Genomic DNA, 16,455 nt, shown 5'->3' on the forward strand with positions numbered 1-16,455 from the left:
CCCAGCGCTGTATACAGTAATATAACCCCCAGCGCTGTATACAGTAATATAACCCCCAGCACTGTATACAGTAATATAACCCCCAGCACTGTATACAGTAATATAATCCCCAGCGCTGTATACAGTAATATAACCCCCCAGCTCTGTATACAGTAATATAACCCCCCAGTGCTGTATACAGTAATATAACCCCCAGCACTGAATGCAGTAATATAACCCCCAGCACTGTATACAGTAATATAACCCCCAGCGCTGTATACAGTAATATAACCCCCAGCGCTGTATACAGTAAGATAACCCCCCAGCACTGTATACAGTAATATAACCCCCAGCGCTGTATACAGTAATATAACCCCCAGCGCTGTATACAGTAATATAACCCCCCAGCGCTGTATACAGTAATATAACCCCCAGCACTGTATACAGTAATATAACCCCCAGCGCTGTATACAGTAATATAACCCCCAGCGCTGTATACAGTAATATAACCCCCAGCGCTGTATACAGTAATATAACCCCCAGCGCTGTATACAGTAATATAACCCCCAGCGCTGTATACAGTAATATAACCCCCAGCGCTGTATACAGTAATATAACCCCCAGTGCTGTATACAGTAATATAACCCCAGCGCTGTATACAGTAATATAACCCCCAGCACTGTATACAGTAATATACCCCCCAGTGCTGTATACAGTAATATAACCCCCAGCGCTGTATACAGTAATATAACCCCCAGCGCTGTATACACTAATATACCCCCCAGTGCTGTATACAGTAATATAACCCCCAGCGCTGTATACAGTAATATCTGGTTTTATCTCATTTTGTCCCAATAAACTCCCTTTATCTGCAGCCCTGGAGCCGCCGTTGCTGTCAGTCATGTGATATTTTGGGTGAGTTTCCCAGCTCAAACTCCACACTGAGCTGATGCTTTATGGCGATGCTAATGAAGTCCGCTCCTCCATAGACTTTCATTAGTCAGAGAGTCCGGCTGGGTGATTACGAGAATCAGATATATCAGAGAATGTAACATCCGATCGCACATTTGATTAATATTTGTATTTTCATTTTTTTCCCAACTGTTGAACAATAAAAATATTATTTGTTGTGATAAGATTAATCTTTTTAGCCAATTCATTGCCCCATCCCCCCACCATCACCTATAGACATTTGTGCTCGAGCACATTAACCTTTTAATTTCCATTGCGTTGCACAATCTCCTGGTGGTGAGAAGGTTAAAAGCAGGTCAGAGGCATCGTTCTTAGCTGAAGCTTTGCTGGTGTATTGATGTCCAATGCATATTGTATTATATGAATGTATAGGTACTCCTCCTGGCACTCAGAGAGTTAAATCATCATATACTATCTGCTCCAGCCTGATGGCAAAATCCAAGGTCTAGCTCTGAGGGCAATTGTGTCTCCTGCGGGGTCGAGAGACTTCCTAAAACACAGAAGGGAACTATTAGAGGACAGGAGACCCTGCAGCTCCAGAAACAAAGGTGGGATTAACCATTTCAGAGACAGAATTGTGCTCAGTGCATTTTGTGTGACAGCTAAAGGGTTGATGCTGGGAATAATGTCCCAGATACATTGGAATGAGACCCCAGGTTTGGGGTCTTTAGAGAAGAGGTGCCCCTGGGGAGCAGGGGAGGCAGAGCCATTTAGCAGGTAGAACCCACGTGTCTGCCCTGCCTAACACAGGGCAACAGAGATCTTACCCCAGACCAACACCCACAGGGGGCAAGGGTTAAACAAGATCAGTGACACCAAGAGGTGACAATTAGGGGACTATAATCTCCAATGCCAAGGAGTGAAAGTAATTTATTAGATCCAGATCAGCTTTTATTACAGGATAAGGTTTTTGTTTTTTTTCTAAATAAATGAAAAATATTTTCTGAGACTTTTTTAGAATATTATTATACACTCTGTGCCTGACACCTACAGACAGTCTGGGTCCCTGGTTAATCTGAGATAATAAAGGGTATAATCCGATTATTATTTTTTTTCCTCTGATTGGGGTTTAAGGAGCACAAAATTCTGTATATTTAAGAATTGAGCACAATGTGAAATTCGTGGCCATTTCCAGGCTCACATAAACCCTCCATGTGAAGAACCCCCATAAATAATGGGATTCATTGAGGGCTTCAGTGCTGAGGACCCCACTAAATAATCAAATAGGGGATGCAGCCCCTGCTAAATAAATGACAGAGAAATGATTCCAGGATACATTGTATACATTGACTTTTCATGACAGCCCCCAGTTAATATCTGTGTTATATACTCACTCTATCCAATATCAGCAAAGATTAAACCGATCTCCATATACTGATCCCCAAATGACATACAATATATTGGGAGATATCATGTTTATTGACATTTAGTTAAATAAATGTAATAATTAGGGGGATGATCATATTATTTATTGCACATTAACCAAAAGGAACATGATTATTAAAAAAATATATACATTTTCACTAATGACTAATGAGAAGGAACCACAGAATTTTTGGGAATACTCTTCATATGGATGAACTATAATAGTGCTGTGATTAATGATAGATAGATAGATAGATAGATAGATAGATGATAGATAGATAGATAGATAGATAGATGATAGATAGATAGATAGATAGATAGATAGATAGATAGATAGATAGATAGAGAGATAGATAATAGATAGATAGATAGATAGATAGATGATAGATAGATAGATAGATAGATAGATAGATAGATAGATAGATAGATAGATAGATAGATAATAGATAGATAGATAGATAGATAGATAGATAGATAGATAGATAGATGATAGATAGATAGATAGATAGATAGAGAGAGAGAGAGAGAGATAGATAGATAGATAGATAGATAGATAGATAGATAGATAGATAGATAGATAGAGAGATAGATAGATAGAGAGATAGATAGATAGATAGATAGATAGATAGATAGATAGATAGATAGATAGATAGATAGATAGATAGATAGATAGATAGATAGATAGATAGATAGATAGATAGATAGATGTCTAAACATTTTGGGATCAGTTTAGGATTGAAAGTCATTTTGCTCCAAAATGACAAATCCATAATGCTTTTTATTTGAACCTTTCACAGGGTCCTTTGAGCAGTTAACTAGTTAATTGGCGCTGTGGGGGTCTTGCTCTGGTAATGGCAGGTGACAGGCAGCGTGTTCTACAATTACCAGCCAAATCCTCAACATTTCACTGAAGAATTCAGCCTCCATGTGGCAAAACTGGGGACCTGCTTCATTTAACAGCATTTATATTATTCTGACCCCCCAAAAAACAAACAATGGATCGAATTTCTGCAAAATAAAGCAAATTCTGTCTGAAATATAAATATTGATTACATGAAATATTTGCTGCCACCTTAAAAAATGACTCGGTTTGGGGTTGGGTTATCGCAGCAGCCGAATGAATTGGGGAAAAAAAAATCAAAGATTAGGAGAAAAGGCAAGCCAAACCCATTAAGGAGGATGATGATTACATTTTATTTGATTTCCAATAAATTATAATATTCTCTTATTCTCTTCAATATAAATTAATTTCACCATATAAAAAACGTAATAATTATAAGAATTAGATCAATTTTTGACGGATCCATTATGGCTAAAATATTATTATATTTCTGCAGATTTTTTAAGTATATTTTTTCTATAATTCTACCCTTCCAATATTTATTGACAGAATTTCTTTTTATTATAGGGTTTTATCGCAGCTGGGCATTGCAATAAAGTGTGTATATATATAAGGTTTTAACTACTATTTTGCAGTTACTATAATTATTAAAAATATATTTTTTTTTAAAAAACATTATGAGATTTGTATTCCAAATTTTAATTCTTCTAAAATTTCTATTTATTTCCCACGCATGAGCAAGGCTCCATTAGATCACTTTCAGCCATGGCACTTGGTAGATCATATTAAGAAAAGGGCTATAATTCTGCCCCAATAATTGCCCGCACCCCAGAATCTGCACAAACATGTGTTTATCCCCATGGAAATTCTGGATGTGATTTAAGTAATAATTTGCTAATTCGGATTTATTGCATTTAAATACCAATTTTCTGCGAGCTGGATTTAGTGATATTATATTGTTCCCAATAATGGGGGGATATCCCTGAGCAGATCCTGCAGGGTGAGGGGTGTGCAAAGAGGGGAAAGGTCTGCTGTTTGCCTGGGTAAATCTGCCAACATGGGGCAAGTTATTTTCAGATTAGGAGTTTTGCAGCTGGGTAAATCATCATTTTGCCTGGTTCATTTTGTTTGGCAAGACCTGGGGAAGAGTCCTCAGAAAACAAGGAGAACATGGGGTTAATTCTGTGGTCGAGCCCTGTGCAATCTGTCCTGGCATAGGGGCAACTCATACCCCCACACTTTTAAATTTGGGGATTAACACCTACCCAATTATTTAGATAGATAGATAGATAGATAGATAGATAGATAGATAATAGATAGATAGATAGATAGATAGATAGATATACATATTTTATATTATTATATCTATATAAATTCGGATTTTATTTATTTCGGTCATTTATTAAAATAAAAACAGCCATCCACAACGCATCTCAATACATCCTAATAAAACGAAATATTAAATAATAATATAGGAAACATCTCACTATAAATATGTAGAAATCTAGAACGAATAATACAAAAAACACAATAAATCCTCATGGAAATATTATATTTATTGTATACGTATCTAATCACTAAAAGTTATATAATAAATAGAGAAAGTTGGTATCATAATTCAAATTAATGTTTTTATTGATTTGTTAAATTAATGTACTCATTGTATTATAAATTCATAAAAAACATAAGCCCAAAATTCCCTGTAAAATACAGAATTATATTTCTGGATGCAGAGCAGCTGTAAAATAATATTTTTCGCGATAAAATTGAAAAAAAATAGAATTTTTGAATATAAATCCGCAATTATTTCGTTTTTAAATTATTTTCTAATTTTTACGTAGATTATAGACACAATACCGACAAATCATTCCTCCCCAAAGTGATAAATGGCAAATTAATTGTTTGTTTTTTTAACTAACTATGAAGAAAACAGAATTACAGAAAAAACTGCATTTGAGCAATGATAATATAGATTTTATTGAATATCACAAATTACCAATGAATATATATAATTATAAATATGAATTATTGCTAAATCAAAAAGTACTTTGTAACGTTCTATAAAGAGATACAAATTAGACAGATAACATTTAATTTTGGCAATTGTTTTTTTATAATCGGTTTTCTTCTGTGCGTTGCGTCTAATAATAATAAATGCAATAATAATAAATAATAATAACAACAATGATAATGTATTGCATAATGATGATGAATAAATACGGGGACATATAGCCTCCCCATGTCAGTTGGCCTCACCTGTTGCAGGAGCTGAGACATGTCTGTATGAGAGGGGCCCCTGTGGCCCAGGCTGGCCACCCCTAGGCACTGATGCCTCCAATTATTTGCCTCTGTCTGTGTGAGGCTGGAGGCTTAATGCTAATTAGTAACATGCTGCTTCTTGGGGAGGCCTGATTTCTGCAGCACTCATCACACAGCTCTGGGGCATCACATGTTGCCTTTTACCCTAATGAGAAAGGCTTATAACCAGGGCTTGGAGGGCAGGCAGAGGGATAGCTCCTGGGCTACAGAATGGGGGGCTCTTGATTTTAGGAATAAGTAATGGCTGCATTTTGGGGTCCCATCTCCTGCAGTGCCTCTGGGCTACAGAGGAGGAACTTGACCTGTGGGGCAAGTGTTGAGGACACCTTGTTGGGTCTGTTTGGAGAAATGCCATTCTCCCCTATGGCCTGGAGGTTTTTTTGTTTTATTTTTTTTTGCCTGTCCTCATTGCCCCCATCCACCCCCTCCTGCCCCTGGGAGGTGTCTGATGCTGGAGGTGCGGCCATAAGGAGCAGTAATGCCATCTCTCCTCTCCTCTTCTCTCTATATCCTTCCCTCCCTCTCTCTCTCTGTCTCTCTCCCCAGATCTGGTTCCTCCCCCTTGAAAATAAAAGTTTTTTTCCTGGTGCTGGCTGCCAGCTTTGGGGTCGGCTGTCAGGGTGAGAGGGTCTGGGTGTCCTCAGGCTCTGGATTTCCCTGGAGCTGTGGCCCTTGTGGACTGGGTATACGAGCTGATCTGGCTGTGCCATGTATTGGAAGAGTGAGCAAATGTTTCTCTGCAAACTGGAAGATCAGGATATCCCTGCTGTATCATCTGACAAGGTAACAACTACCTCTTTAGCTAGGCCTGGGGTCTGATCCGAACCCTGATTTACATCCCTGCAGGATTCCCCCCCGCTGAGGGTTTCTACAGGATACAATGCACTATTTGCCCCCCCCCCCCCTGTTACAGTGTATCCAGGCACTTTGCGTGTCACTGTCTGGCTCTGTGTCTGTTCAGTGATCTGCGGACTTGGGGGTTTTGGTTTTTTTTGAGCATTTTAGAGGGGTCAGATTTTCATAAGAACAAGACCTCAAACGTAACTGGACAAGGAGGGGACTGCTGAGGCTTTGGGAGAAATCCTGCTCAGTTTTGTTTATACCCAGGAGGGCAGATCGCTGCGGAGAGTGGGGGCAACAAGGGCAGATCGCTGCGGAGAGTGGGGTGTCTTCCATTCATTTGAGTTACGTGGAGTTGTAACTCGATTACTGTGTGATAATAATACGTTTCAATACATTGTACTAAAGCAGCCCGATACACCCATAAAGATCTGCCCCCGTTATTACCCCGAGCTGGGGTATCCCATTAATACATTACTCGGCATCTACTATTTTCCGTAATGTATTATAAATGGGAGCTCGGCGGGTGTTCTTGCGGATATGCGTGTGTATATATAATGCGTATATATATATATGTGTGTGTGTGTGTGTATATATATATATTAGTGAATGGGTTCTGTTCGGGGGCATTAATGGTATTTCGGTGGGTGATTAATGACCCGCTTTGTGTAGTGTGTTTGGGGCCGTATATCTATGTGTATATAATATATGTATATATTTTATATATGTGTGTGTCTGTATATGTGTATGTGTGTATATATATGTGTGTATGTGTGTATATATATGTGTGTATATATATGTGTATGTGTATATATATGTGTATGTGTATATATATGTGTGTATATATATATGTGTGTATATATATATGTGTGTATATATATATGTGTGTATATATATATATGTGTATATATATGTGTGTGTGTGTGTGTGTATATATATATATATGTGTGTGTGTGTGTATATATATATGTGTGTGTGTGTGTGTGTATATATATATATATATATATATATATATATATATATATATATATTATATATAGTGTATAATTTGTAATGTGTATTTTGGGTAGAAATCTCCGTATTTCGGTAATTTGGAGATTATTCGGCTATAACGGATTATACGGAGTTCGATGTAGTAATCCGCCGGCTCCGCATCGGATCCGTTAACGGCTGATAGAGAATATAATATATAATAATAATATAAAAACAAAAATATAAATAACAATAATTAATATAAATGAATTGTATGAATTGGATAATAAGAAGCTGTCCCCGGTTTTCTTCGGATTTGGGGTATTTTGTTCGGCGTGTGATGTATTTGGGGCATTTTCTGTTTTCGGGGTATTTTGTGTATTAGATTTTCGGGTGTTTTGAAATCCCTTATTTTTGATTAAGTGTTTTTGCGTATCTTCCGTGTATTTTTTTGGTTAAATTTTTTTTGTGTGTGTTTTGGGGTATTTGGAGAGTATTTAATTATTTTGGGCCGTTTTGTGGATTCCGTCCGGGGATCTCTGTTTTTCTGCCCCTCTAGGGGTTAAACGCCGCCCGTTGTTGCCCATTAAACGGTAATTTGCACCAGGTGGGGTCACCTGCAGGTTAATTGCCCCGCTCGGCACGCGCTGTGTCGCTGCGCGGGGTTTTTGGGCTCCGGGTCTCACTCCGTCTCTCTCTGTCCCCAGTTTGTGGCCCCCATGTCCGAGGAGTGCGGGGCAGGAACCGCGGGCAGGAGCCGGAAGAGCGAAGGCGCCCTGGTAAGGGGGGCTTGGGGGGTAATTGGGGGCTGCCGGGTGAATGGCTGGGATTTGTGGGACTGACTGGGCTTCGGCTGCTGGAGGTCACGGTTTTGGGCGGGAGGATCCCCGGGGCAGATAACTAAAGGGGTATTTACTGCTTGGGAGTCCGTCTATGGGCCCTGCGCCCTGTCACATGAATTCTCTAAACTAAACACTCCAAATGCCTGCTTTACTGGGCATCTCCTGCAGGATGGTATCAGCCGGCCCCTGTATAATGTATAGATAAATCAGTGACCGGCCCCCCTGTATAATGTATAGATAAATCAGTGACCGGCCCCCTGTATAATGTATAGATAAATCAGTGACCGGCCCCCCTGTATAATGTATAGATAAATCAGCCACCGGCCCCCTGTATAATGTATAGATAAATCAGTGACCGGCCCCTGTATAATGTATAGATAAATCAGCGACTGCCCCCCCCCCCCGTGTAATGTATAGATAAGTCGGTGACTGGCCCCTGTATAATGTATAGATAAATCAGTGACCGGCCCCCCTGTATAATGTATAGATAAATCAGCCACCGGCCCCCTGTATAATGTATAGATAAATCAGTGACCGGCCCCTGTATAATGTATAGATAAATCAGCGACCGGCCCCCTGTATAATGTATAGATAAATCAGTGACCGGCCCCCTGTATAATGTATAGATAAATCAGTGACCGGCCCCCTGTATAATGTATAGATAAATCAGTGACCGCCCCCTGTATAATGTATAGATAAATCAGTGACCGGTCCCTGTATAATGTATAGATAAATCAGTGACCGGCCCCTGTATAATGTATAGATAAATCAGTGACTGGCCCCTGTATAATGTATAGATAAATCAGTGACCGGCCCCCTGTATAATGTATAGATAAATCAGTGACCGGCCCCTGTATAATGTATAGATAAATCAGTGACCGGCCCCCTGTATAACGTATAGATAAATCAGTGACCGGCCCCTGTATAACGTATAGATAAATCAGTGACCCGGCCCCCTGTATAATGTATAGATAAATCAGTGACTGGCCCCCTGTATAATGTATAGGTAAATCAGTGACCGGCCCCCTGTATAATGTTTAGATAAATCAGTGACTGGCCCCTGTATAATGTATAGCTAAATCAGTGACCGGCCCCTGTATAATGTATAGATAATCAGTGACCGGCCCCCTGTATAATGTTTAGATAAATCGGTGACCGGCCCCCTGTATAATGTATAGATAAATCAGTGACTGGCCCCTGTATAATGTATAGATAAATCAGTGACCGGCCCCTGTATAATGTATAGATAAATCAGTGACCGGCCCCCTGTATAATGTATAGATAAATCAGTGAGCCGGCCCCCTGTATAATGTATAGATAAATCAGTGACCGGCCCCTGTATAATGTATAGATAAATCTCTGACCGGCCCCTGTATAATGTATAGATAAATCAGTGACCGGCCCCTGTATAATGTATAGATAAATCAGTGACCGGCCCCCTGTATAATGTATCGATAAATCGGTGAGATGAGTTTTCCCCGTTCAATTCAGAGTAAAGGGAGGCACTTGGATTGTTTAAAATCTCCAGCAAACTCCCCGTTTAGGGAATAAGCCCCTGCCTCATCTGTGCTCAAGCAGGGCACGTGTTGCTGGCTGCATGTAAATCTCACGGCCCTCCGCACGCTGGATGTTTCTTCAGTGGAATGACATCCTTTCATTACGTGATAAACCGATTCCACCTGCTGGGGAGAAGATACTACAAAGACTACTCCTTCACCCTGATACCCGCGGCCTTTGGCCCGTTCTGCCTGAGAACAGATTTACAATAAAGTATTTGAGCTTCTGTTCCACTCGCCCTAAAGACTTGTACCCAAAGTGTGCAAACAAGGCATTCTGCCCCAAAATCTTTCTCAAATAGCCTCTCCGATGGTAGTTATACAAAAATCTGACTCCCAGCTGGGAAGTTTACTCCCCCGATACCCCTCCCAGTGATTATTCACTTTTTATATAGCGCCATCATATTCCGTAGCGCCGTACGATGGGATTTGTAAGACCTGCATCGCTTTTTGTAGGTAGAATCGTCTGTCTGTTAATAGCCTGACGTCGGCTGGCTGAGAGTGATGATGCTGTGTGTTGGAGTCCCCCCACCCCCCTCACTCCTTTTCTTTTCTCAGATACACGGCAGTCCCGCTGCCGCTCTGGATGACGACTCCTGCTCTTCGGCTCCTCTGTCCCCGGCGTCTTCGTCTTCGCCCCGCTCCATGCCGTCTGCCGGCGTCACTCAGGGGAAGAGCGTCTGCAGCAGCTGCGGCGTGGAGATCGTGGACAAGTACCTGCTCAAGGTAGGACATCGTCTCCCCCCGCCCCGGCGGTCTTGGATCTGCTGCCTCCGCAACCCCCCCCTGCCCTGGCGGTCTCGGATCTGCTGCCTCCGTCGTCCCCGGCGGTCTCGGATCTGCTGCCTCCGTCCCCGGCGGTCTCTGATCTGCTGCCTCTGTCCCCCCTGCCCCGGCGGTCTCGGTTCTGCTGCCTCTGTCCCCCCCGCCCCGGCGGTCTCGGATCTGCCTTCTCCGTCCCCCTTGCCCCAGCGGTCTCGGATCTGCTGTCTCCGTCCCCCCCCGGCGGTCTCGGATCTGCTGCCTGGGGTCTCGCCGTTCTTTGCACAAAGTCCCCGTTCTATGAGTTTATTGCTGAAGTCCCGTTGTGTTCCGGGGCGGTTGGCGCGATGCTCTGCGGGTCGCTGGGTGTCTAATAAGCTCTTTTTTGTTTGATTTTTGGAGAGAATTTGGGCAGCTGGACGTCTGAGATGTTGCTGAGTTGGCATAAAACGTCTACAAATTATTACCCTCTTTCCGAAACCTCGGAGGGCTTCGGTGGAAAATCCAACCTGTTTATTTTTACGTTTTATTTAGAATGTATTTTTATCTAATTTAATTATTTTGTTTATTTATATTTTTGGGTCCGTCCCGCGTGGCTCGAAAAACTGCCCTCAGCTGTTTATGTAGAAAATAATCGAGTCGTGAAAACCCCGGAGCCGACCCGGCCTGAGATGTTGGGAAAAAAACTCCCTAAATTTTGGAAAATTCACTCTTTATGAAATACCCCGCTGCCCCTCAAATACCCCGCTGCCCCTCAAATACCCCGCTTTGTGTTCGGAGACCCCCTGCCCCGATAAAGGAGAATCTTCCAATGGATTTATTTTTTCTATTAAATGGAACTTTATTCCTAGAACGGAGTATTTTGGAAAGTTAACTCCGCTTCTGCCGGGATGAAGTTTCTTTGATGCGATTGGATTTAATGCCTGTTTTTTTTTCTTTATATTTTACCCTTTCAGCGTGGCAGGGGTTAAGTTCCAGTATTTTAGTAATTTTTTTTTTTTTTTAAACTGCTTAAATTCCTCTATACGGTAAACAAACGCGGGTTTTAGTCGGAGGCTCCTAACAGGGAGAGACTTTTGCCGAAATCGGATTTTTTTTCCCCCCTCTTTTCTATGTAAATATTTATTGGTTTGGTTACGGTTGCCGGTTGTTATGGCGATGGCAGACGTTGGTATTTTAGTATTTCCCGTTATGAAAGTTGCCGGCGCTGGGACGTTCAGTATTCCGGTATTTTTCTCTCTCGGCGGTCGCTGGCGAATTCCCCAAACTGATCAGATAAACGGGATCTTACTTCGTTTTATTTTTATTTATTTATTTTTTTTTTCCATTGAAAGTTTTGATCAAAATATATTTTTCATTTCCTTTAAATGTAATTTGGATTCCTTTTGGTAACTTTTATTATTTTTTTTTTTTTTTTTCTCATTTATTTTTTTTTGTTTTCATTATTTTCAAGGAAATTGTCCAATGTGCATTTTTTTTGTAGACGGAATAATTTCGTTGAATTCCATCTTCCTCTAAACGTTTAAATAATATTTTTGCGTCTGCTCTGTCCCTGTGAGGAGGACGACGTCGCGGCTCCTGCGCTGTGATGTCATAAGGTTTTAGACCATAAATATAAACCAGTCGATCGAGTCGCAGTCTGCATTGGGTGCGTTTCACAGACGATTCGCTTAGAAGTTTAAGGCTAAAATTACACTTTTTTTATTTTAAGCCGGAATTGGAGTTTTTCTTTAATGTTTTTGTTACTTTTTATTTAAAAGCATTTTTGCCCAAATCTTTTTATTTTTTTTTTTTTTTTTTTTTCACGTTCTGCGTATGTTTGGTAAATCCGGGTTATTCCTAGAAAAAAAATAATTTCCACGTCGCATATTTTTTTTCCCTGAAACTTTTTTTTTTTTCTTCCCCGCAACAAAGAGAGGCGGATTCTTCGGCAGACGGAGTCCGGCTTTCCCCCCAAACGCTGTCTTTATACAGAATTCTCAGACGTTTACTAAAACTCACAAAATCTCGAAATGAGAAGTGAAAATGGGTGTTTTTAATACAAAGTGTAGTAGATCCCTGGATCAGACCTCCAGCGGCATTAATAAAATCACCGGAACCGATCGGAAAGGGGGTTTAACGAGGGTCCGAAGGGGCTTTTTCTGCTCTTTTTTGTGATTTGTAACTATTTCTATTGTTTTAATAATGAAGCGTTGCCGCGTAGCTCGCCGCCGGCGTCGATGGCAGCGTTTCCCATGGTAACCGTGTTTCTCCTTGCAGGTAAACGACCTTTGCTGGCACGTGCGGTGCCTGTCGTGTAGCGTGTGCCGGACGTCGCTGGGCAGGCACACCAGCTGCTACATCAAAGATAAAGACATATTCTGCAAGCTCGATTATTTTAGGTACTTTACACGTATGTATTCCTTGTAGCCGTGTCTGTGCGTTTCCACGCGTGTTCCGGGCGCGCGCGGGGTGGGGGGCTCTGCGGAGTGCGATACGGGGGGTCTTATTCCGGTTTGTGTCTCGTCAGACGGTACGGCACGCGCTGCTCCCGGTGCGGCCGGCACATCCACTCCACCGACTGGGTCCGGCGAGCGAAGGGCAACGTCTACCACCTGGCGTGCTTCGCCTGCTACTCCTGCAAGCGGCAGCTGTCCACCGGCGAGGAGTTCGCGTTGGTCGAGGAGAAAGTTGTCTGCCGGGTGCATTACGACTGCATGCTGGACAACCTGAAGAGAGCCGTGGAGAACGGTACGCGGGGGGTCCGGCCGAGGCCGACGGGCGAGAGACGCGCCGCGGGGGTCTGACGTCTCCTCCTGCTTCGTTTCAGGGAACCGCGTCAGCGTGGAAGGGGCTCTGCTCACGGAGCAGGATATCAATCAGCCGAAGCCGGCGAAGAGAGCGCGGACGAGCTTCACGGCCGACCAGCTCCAGGTAACTGCCTGTTCCTCGCGGCTCCCCGGGCAGAGGTCTCTCGGGGCTCCTTCTCATGATTACGGTTTGGTAAACATCGGTGTCTCTGTGCTTCGCAAACGGAGCAACGGAGCCAACAATGACTTCAGTGTTTGAAAGCGGATCGGGGGGATCAGCGGCCTTCGTCTCCGATAGAGGAGTTGGGCAGTTTTTTTTGTTTTTTTTTCTCATAACATTTGGTTTTTGCACTTTTTTTTGCTTTTCTAAGAACAGTGAAGTGAATTTTTTTGCACTGTTTTTATTTTTTTATTTTTCCTTAAAGAACATCTGTGATTTTTTTTTTGTTTTAATTTTATTTTTGTCCTTTTTTGAACAGTTAATCAATTTTTCTTTTTTCTTTTTTTTTTTCTCTTTTTTTCTTTTTTTTTTTAAGTTTTCATTAATCAGAAAGCTGCTGGTAGAATGATTGGACTTTGCTACTTTTTAAACTTTTAGGAAGAGCGCAAAGTAGCCGTCAAAACATCCAATGATAAATTGGTGCATTATTTACTTTATATATAGCGCCATCAGAGTCCGCAGCGCTGTACAAAGGCTGCTTTATCCCTTTATCCATGTAGCTGGATTGTTGGATTCCCAGCATGCACCTGACCTGCCACATCCAGTACCAAATTTTTTATATTATATACAAATTTTTTTGTGTTAAAAAGTTACATTTATCTCCCGCAGTGTTTTAAAATCATGTATTTTTTGTAAAATAATTTTGCAGGTCATGCAAGCTCAGTTTGCCCAAGACAACAACCCGGACGCACAGACGCTGCAGAAACTGTCGGAACGGACCGGACTCAGCCGGCGCGTCATACAGGTGAGTTTACTGCGCTTCTGGTTTCTCTGCGGGGATTTTTTTTTTTTTTTTTTAAATTATTTCTGCAGAAGAAAAAGTTGGTGATGCGCAAATAAGAAGTTTGTGCGAGAGACGCGATGTGACGCTTAATGGTTGCTTGGTAAGGGCTTGCGCCAGTAACGTGTCGCTGTTGCACTAAGTGACCACTAGTGGGCGGAAATTTTATTTCAGCAAATTGGCAATTTTGTTGCCAGATTGTTTGTGCAGCAGCCCAGATTCCTTCAATCGCTGCTACTAATTATTAATATTTCTGTTTTCTGAGCTCCTATGGATATTCCAGCTTTGTACAAAAGTTAACATTACCCCCCCCCCCCCCCGGATGCTTTAGGCTCCTTGTTTGCAATTTGATATGTAATGTTTACGATGGTTGTTTTTAATTGAGTGGGTGGTAGATCAGTGGGGCAGCCTCCCAGCAGAGGTGGTAGAGGATAATACAGTGAGGGGATTAAACATGCATGGGATAGACATCCGGCTCCTGAATCTAAGACGAGGCGAACGACTGATTAAGGTTTGAGTCTTTACAGCAGGAGAAACGGCGACTAGACGGGGGCCGGATGGGGCCGATCTGCCGGCTGGTTCTGGGTTTTATTGAAATGGTGGGGATTACTGGGATCTCCTTTGCTGCTCTGAGGCTTTAACGCGAAACGTTTCTCCTCCAGGTTTGGTTTCAGAATTGCCGGGCGCGCCACAAGAAACACGTGAGTCCCAACCACTCATCCACGGCGCCGGTGACGGCCGTTCCGTCCTCCAGGCTCTCACCGCCGATGCTGGACGAGATGGCCTACTCTGCATACATACCTCAGGACGGGCCGATGCTGTCGGCTCTGCACAGCTATATGGATGGTAGGTGCCAAAACTCTCCAACCTCTGCCGATAAAGCGGGAAGGAGCCTGGAATGCATGGCTAGGGGGGTAATCGAAATACCCCCATTCCTGCCTCTCCATGCGCCGTATATAATCTGACGTCCCCGTGCGCTGAATCGGAAAAACGCGACTTCTGACATCCGCGAGCGAAATAAAACATAGAGGTGACTTTGATCTCCTGACGAGTTCGGGGTCGGTTTATATTTGGCGGCTCGTCGGCTGCCGAGGTTCGCTCTACGCGGGGAATCTGTCTGCCGGGACTCATCTCCAGGTTAACAACCCCGTTCTGTGCCCTTTCCCCCCCCCAAAATCTCATTGATAGAGCCGGTTTGTGTGAGGAGTACTTTAATACCTCACTGTTTTTACTTCTGTGTAATTAATGGTTTTGGTAAAAGCAGTTCGGCTGCCGTCGGCGGTCAAATTTGGGGACAGAATTTTAGGGGGAGAAAACTATTTTTGGTCGCGTATCCGTTAATCACAGAAAACCAATTGCCAAGTACCAAGTGGAGCAGCCTCCCAGCAGAGGTGGTAGAGGGTAATACAGTGAGGGTATTAAACATGCATGGGATAGACATACGGCTCCTGAATCTAAGACGAGACCAAAGACTGATTAAGGTTTGAGTCGTTACAGCAGGAGAAACGAGCGACTAGACGGGGGCCGGATGGGGGCCGATCTGCTGGCGGGTTCTGGGTTTCTGATTACAGAATTAATGTGCAGGAAAGGCAGGTAACTCTCTCCTGGTAATCGTGTAAACACTTATGGGGGTAATCTGATAGACCCCCCCCCAACAATGTAAAACCTTTTAAAAAATATATTTTAAAAAAATTCTGAGGTGGTACGTGCTAATAACCCCGGGAAATTCCCAGGATTCCTGAGGGTCAGATCTGCCCCCAGTGAAAATAAGAGAATGGAGAGGATGAGCGGCGGCGTTCCTATCGGCGTCACAATCTCTTGTAATGTTTGACTTGCATTCGTGTTCAGTCAGCGTGACGTGTTCTATACGTGTTCTCTACCTGTTCTAACAGCGGCTTTCTTTCTTATTTTTTTTCCCTCCCCGTTTCAGCGCATTCTCCCTCGGCGCTCGGCCTCCAGTCCCTCCTGCCACATTCCATGACACAGCTACCGATAAGCCACGCGTGAAGGACTTCCACGGGAATGTAAATGTTTTGATATAACATTGAATGGCTGATCGCGTGTAGGATGCGGTTCCGGACTCGCGGGTTCCGCGTTCCCTCTTGGTGCCGAGACCCCATGGATTCCTGTTTTCGTTTTTTGGGGTTTTTTTTGTTTTTTCGGCGTGCAGTAAAGCAGTTTCCACACCGCCGGGGTCTCCTTGAAGAGCCGCGACCG

General features: G+C 42.8%; 1 protein-coding gene across 1 annotated transcript; it reads left to right on the top strand.

Moving 5' to 3' along the window:
- The first annotated feature begins 6,086 nt into the window (after window positions 1-6,086).
- Window positions 6,087-16,455, top strand: LHX8 (LIM homeobox 8). Its single transcript, XM_053469713.1, has 9 exons — window positions 6,087-6,259; window positions 7,996-8,067; window positions 10,245-10,412; window positions 12,708-12,829; window positions 12,958-13,178; window positions 13,258-13,361; window positions 14,107-14,202; window positions 14,901-15,084; window positions 16,169-16,455. Exons 1-9 carry the CDS (start codon window positions 6,185-6,187, stop codon window positions 16,243-16,245), a joined length of 1,119 nt encoding a protein of 372 aa, XP_053325688.1. The 5' UTR covers window positions 6,087-6,184; the 3' UTR covers window positions 16,246-16,455.

The sequence above is a fragment of the Spea bombifrons genome, chromosome 6 (genome assembly GCF_027358695.1).
Source record: "Spea bombifrons isolate aSpeBom1 chromosome 6, aSpeBom1.2.pri, whole genome shotgun sequence".
NCBI classification, from domain to species: domain Eukaryota; kingdom Metazoa; phylum Chordata; class Amphibia; order Anura; family Pelobatidae; genus Spea; species Spea bombifrons.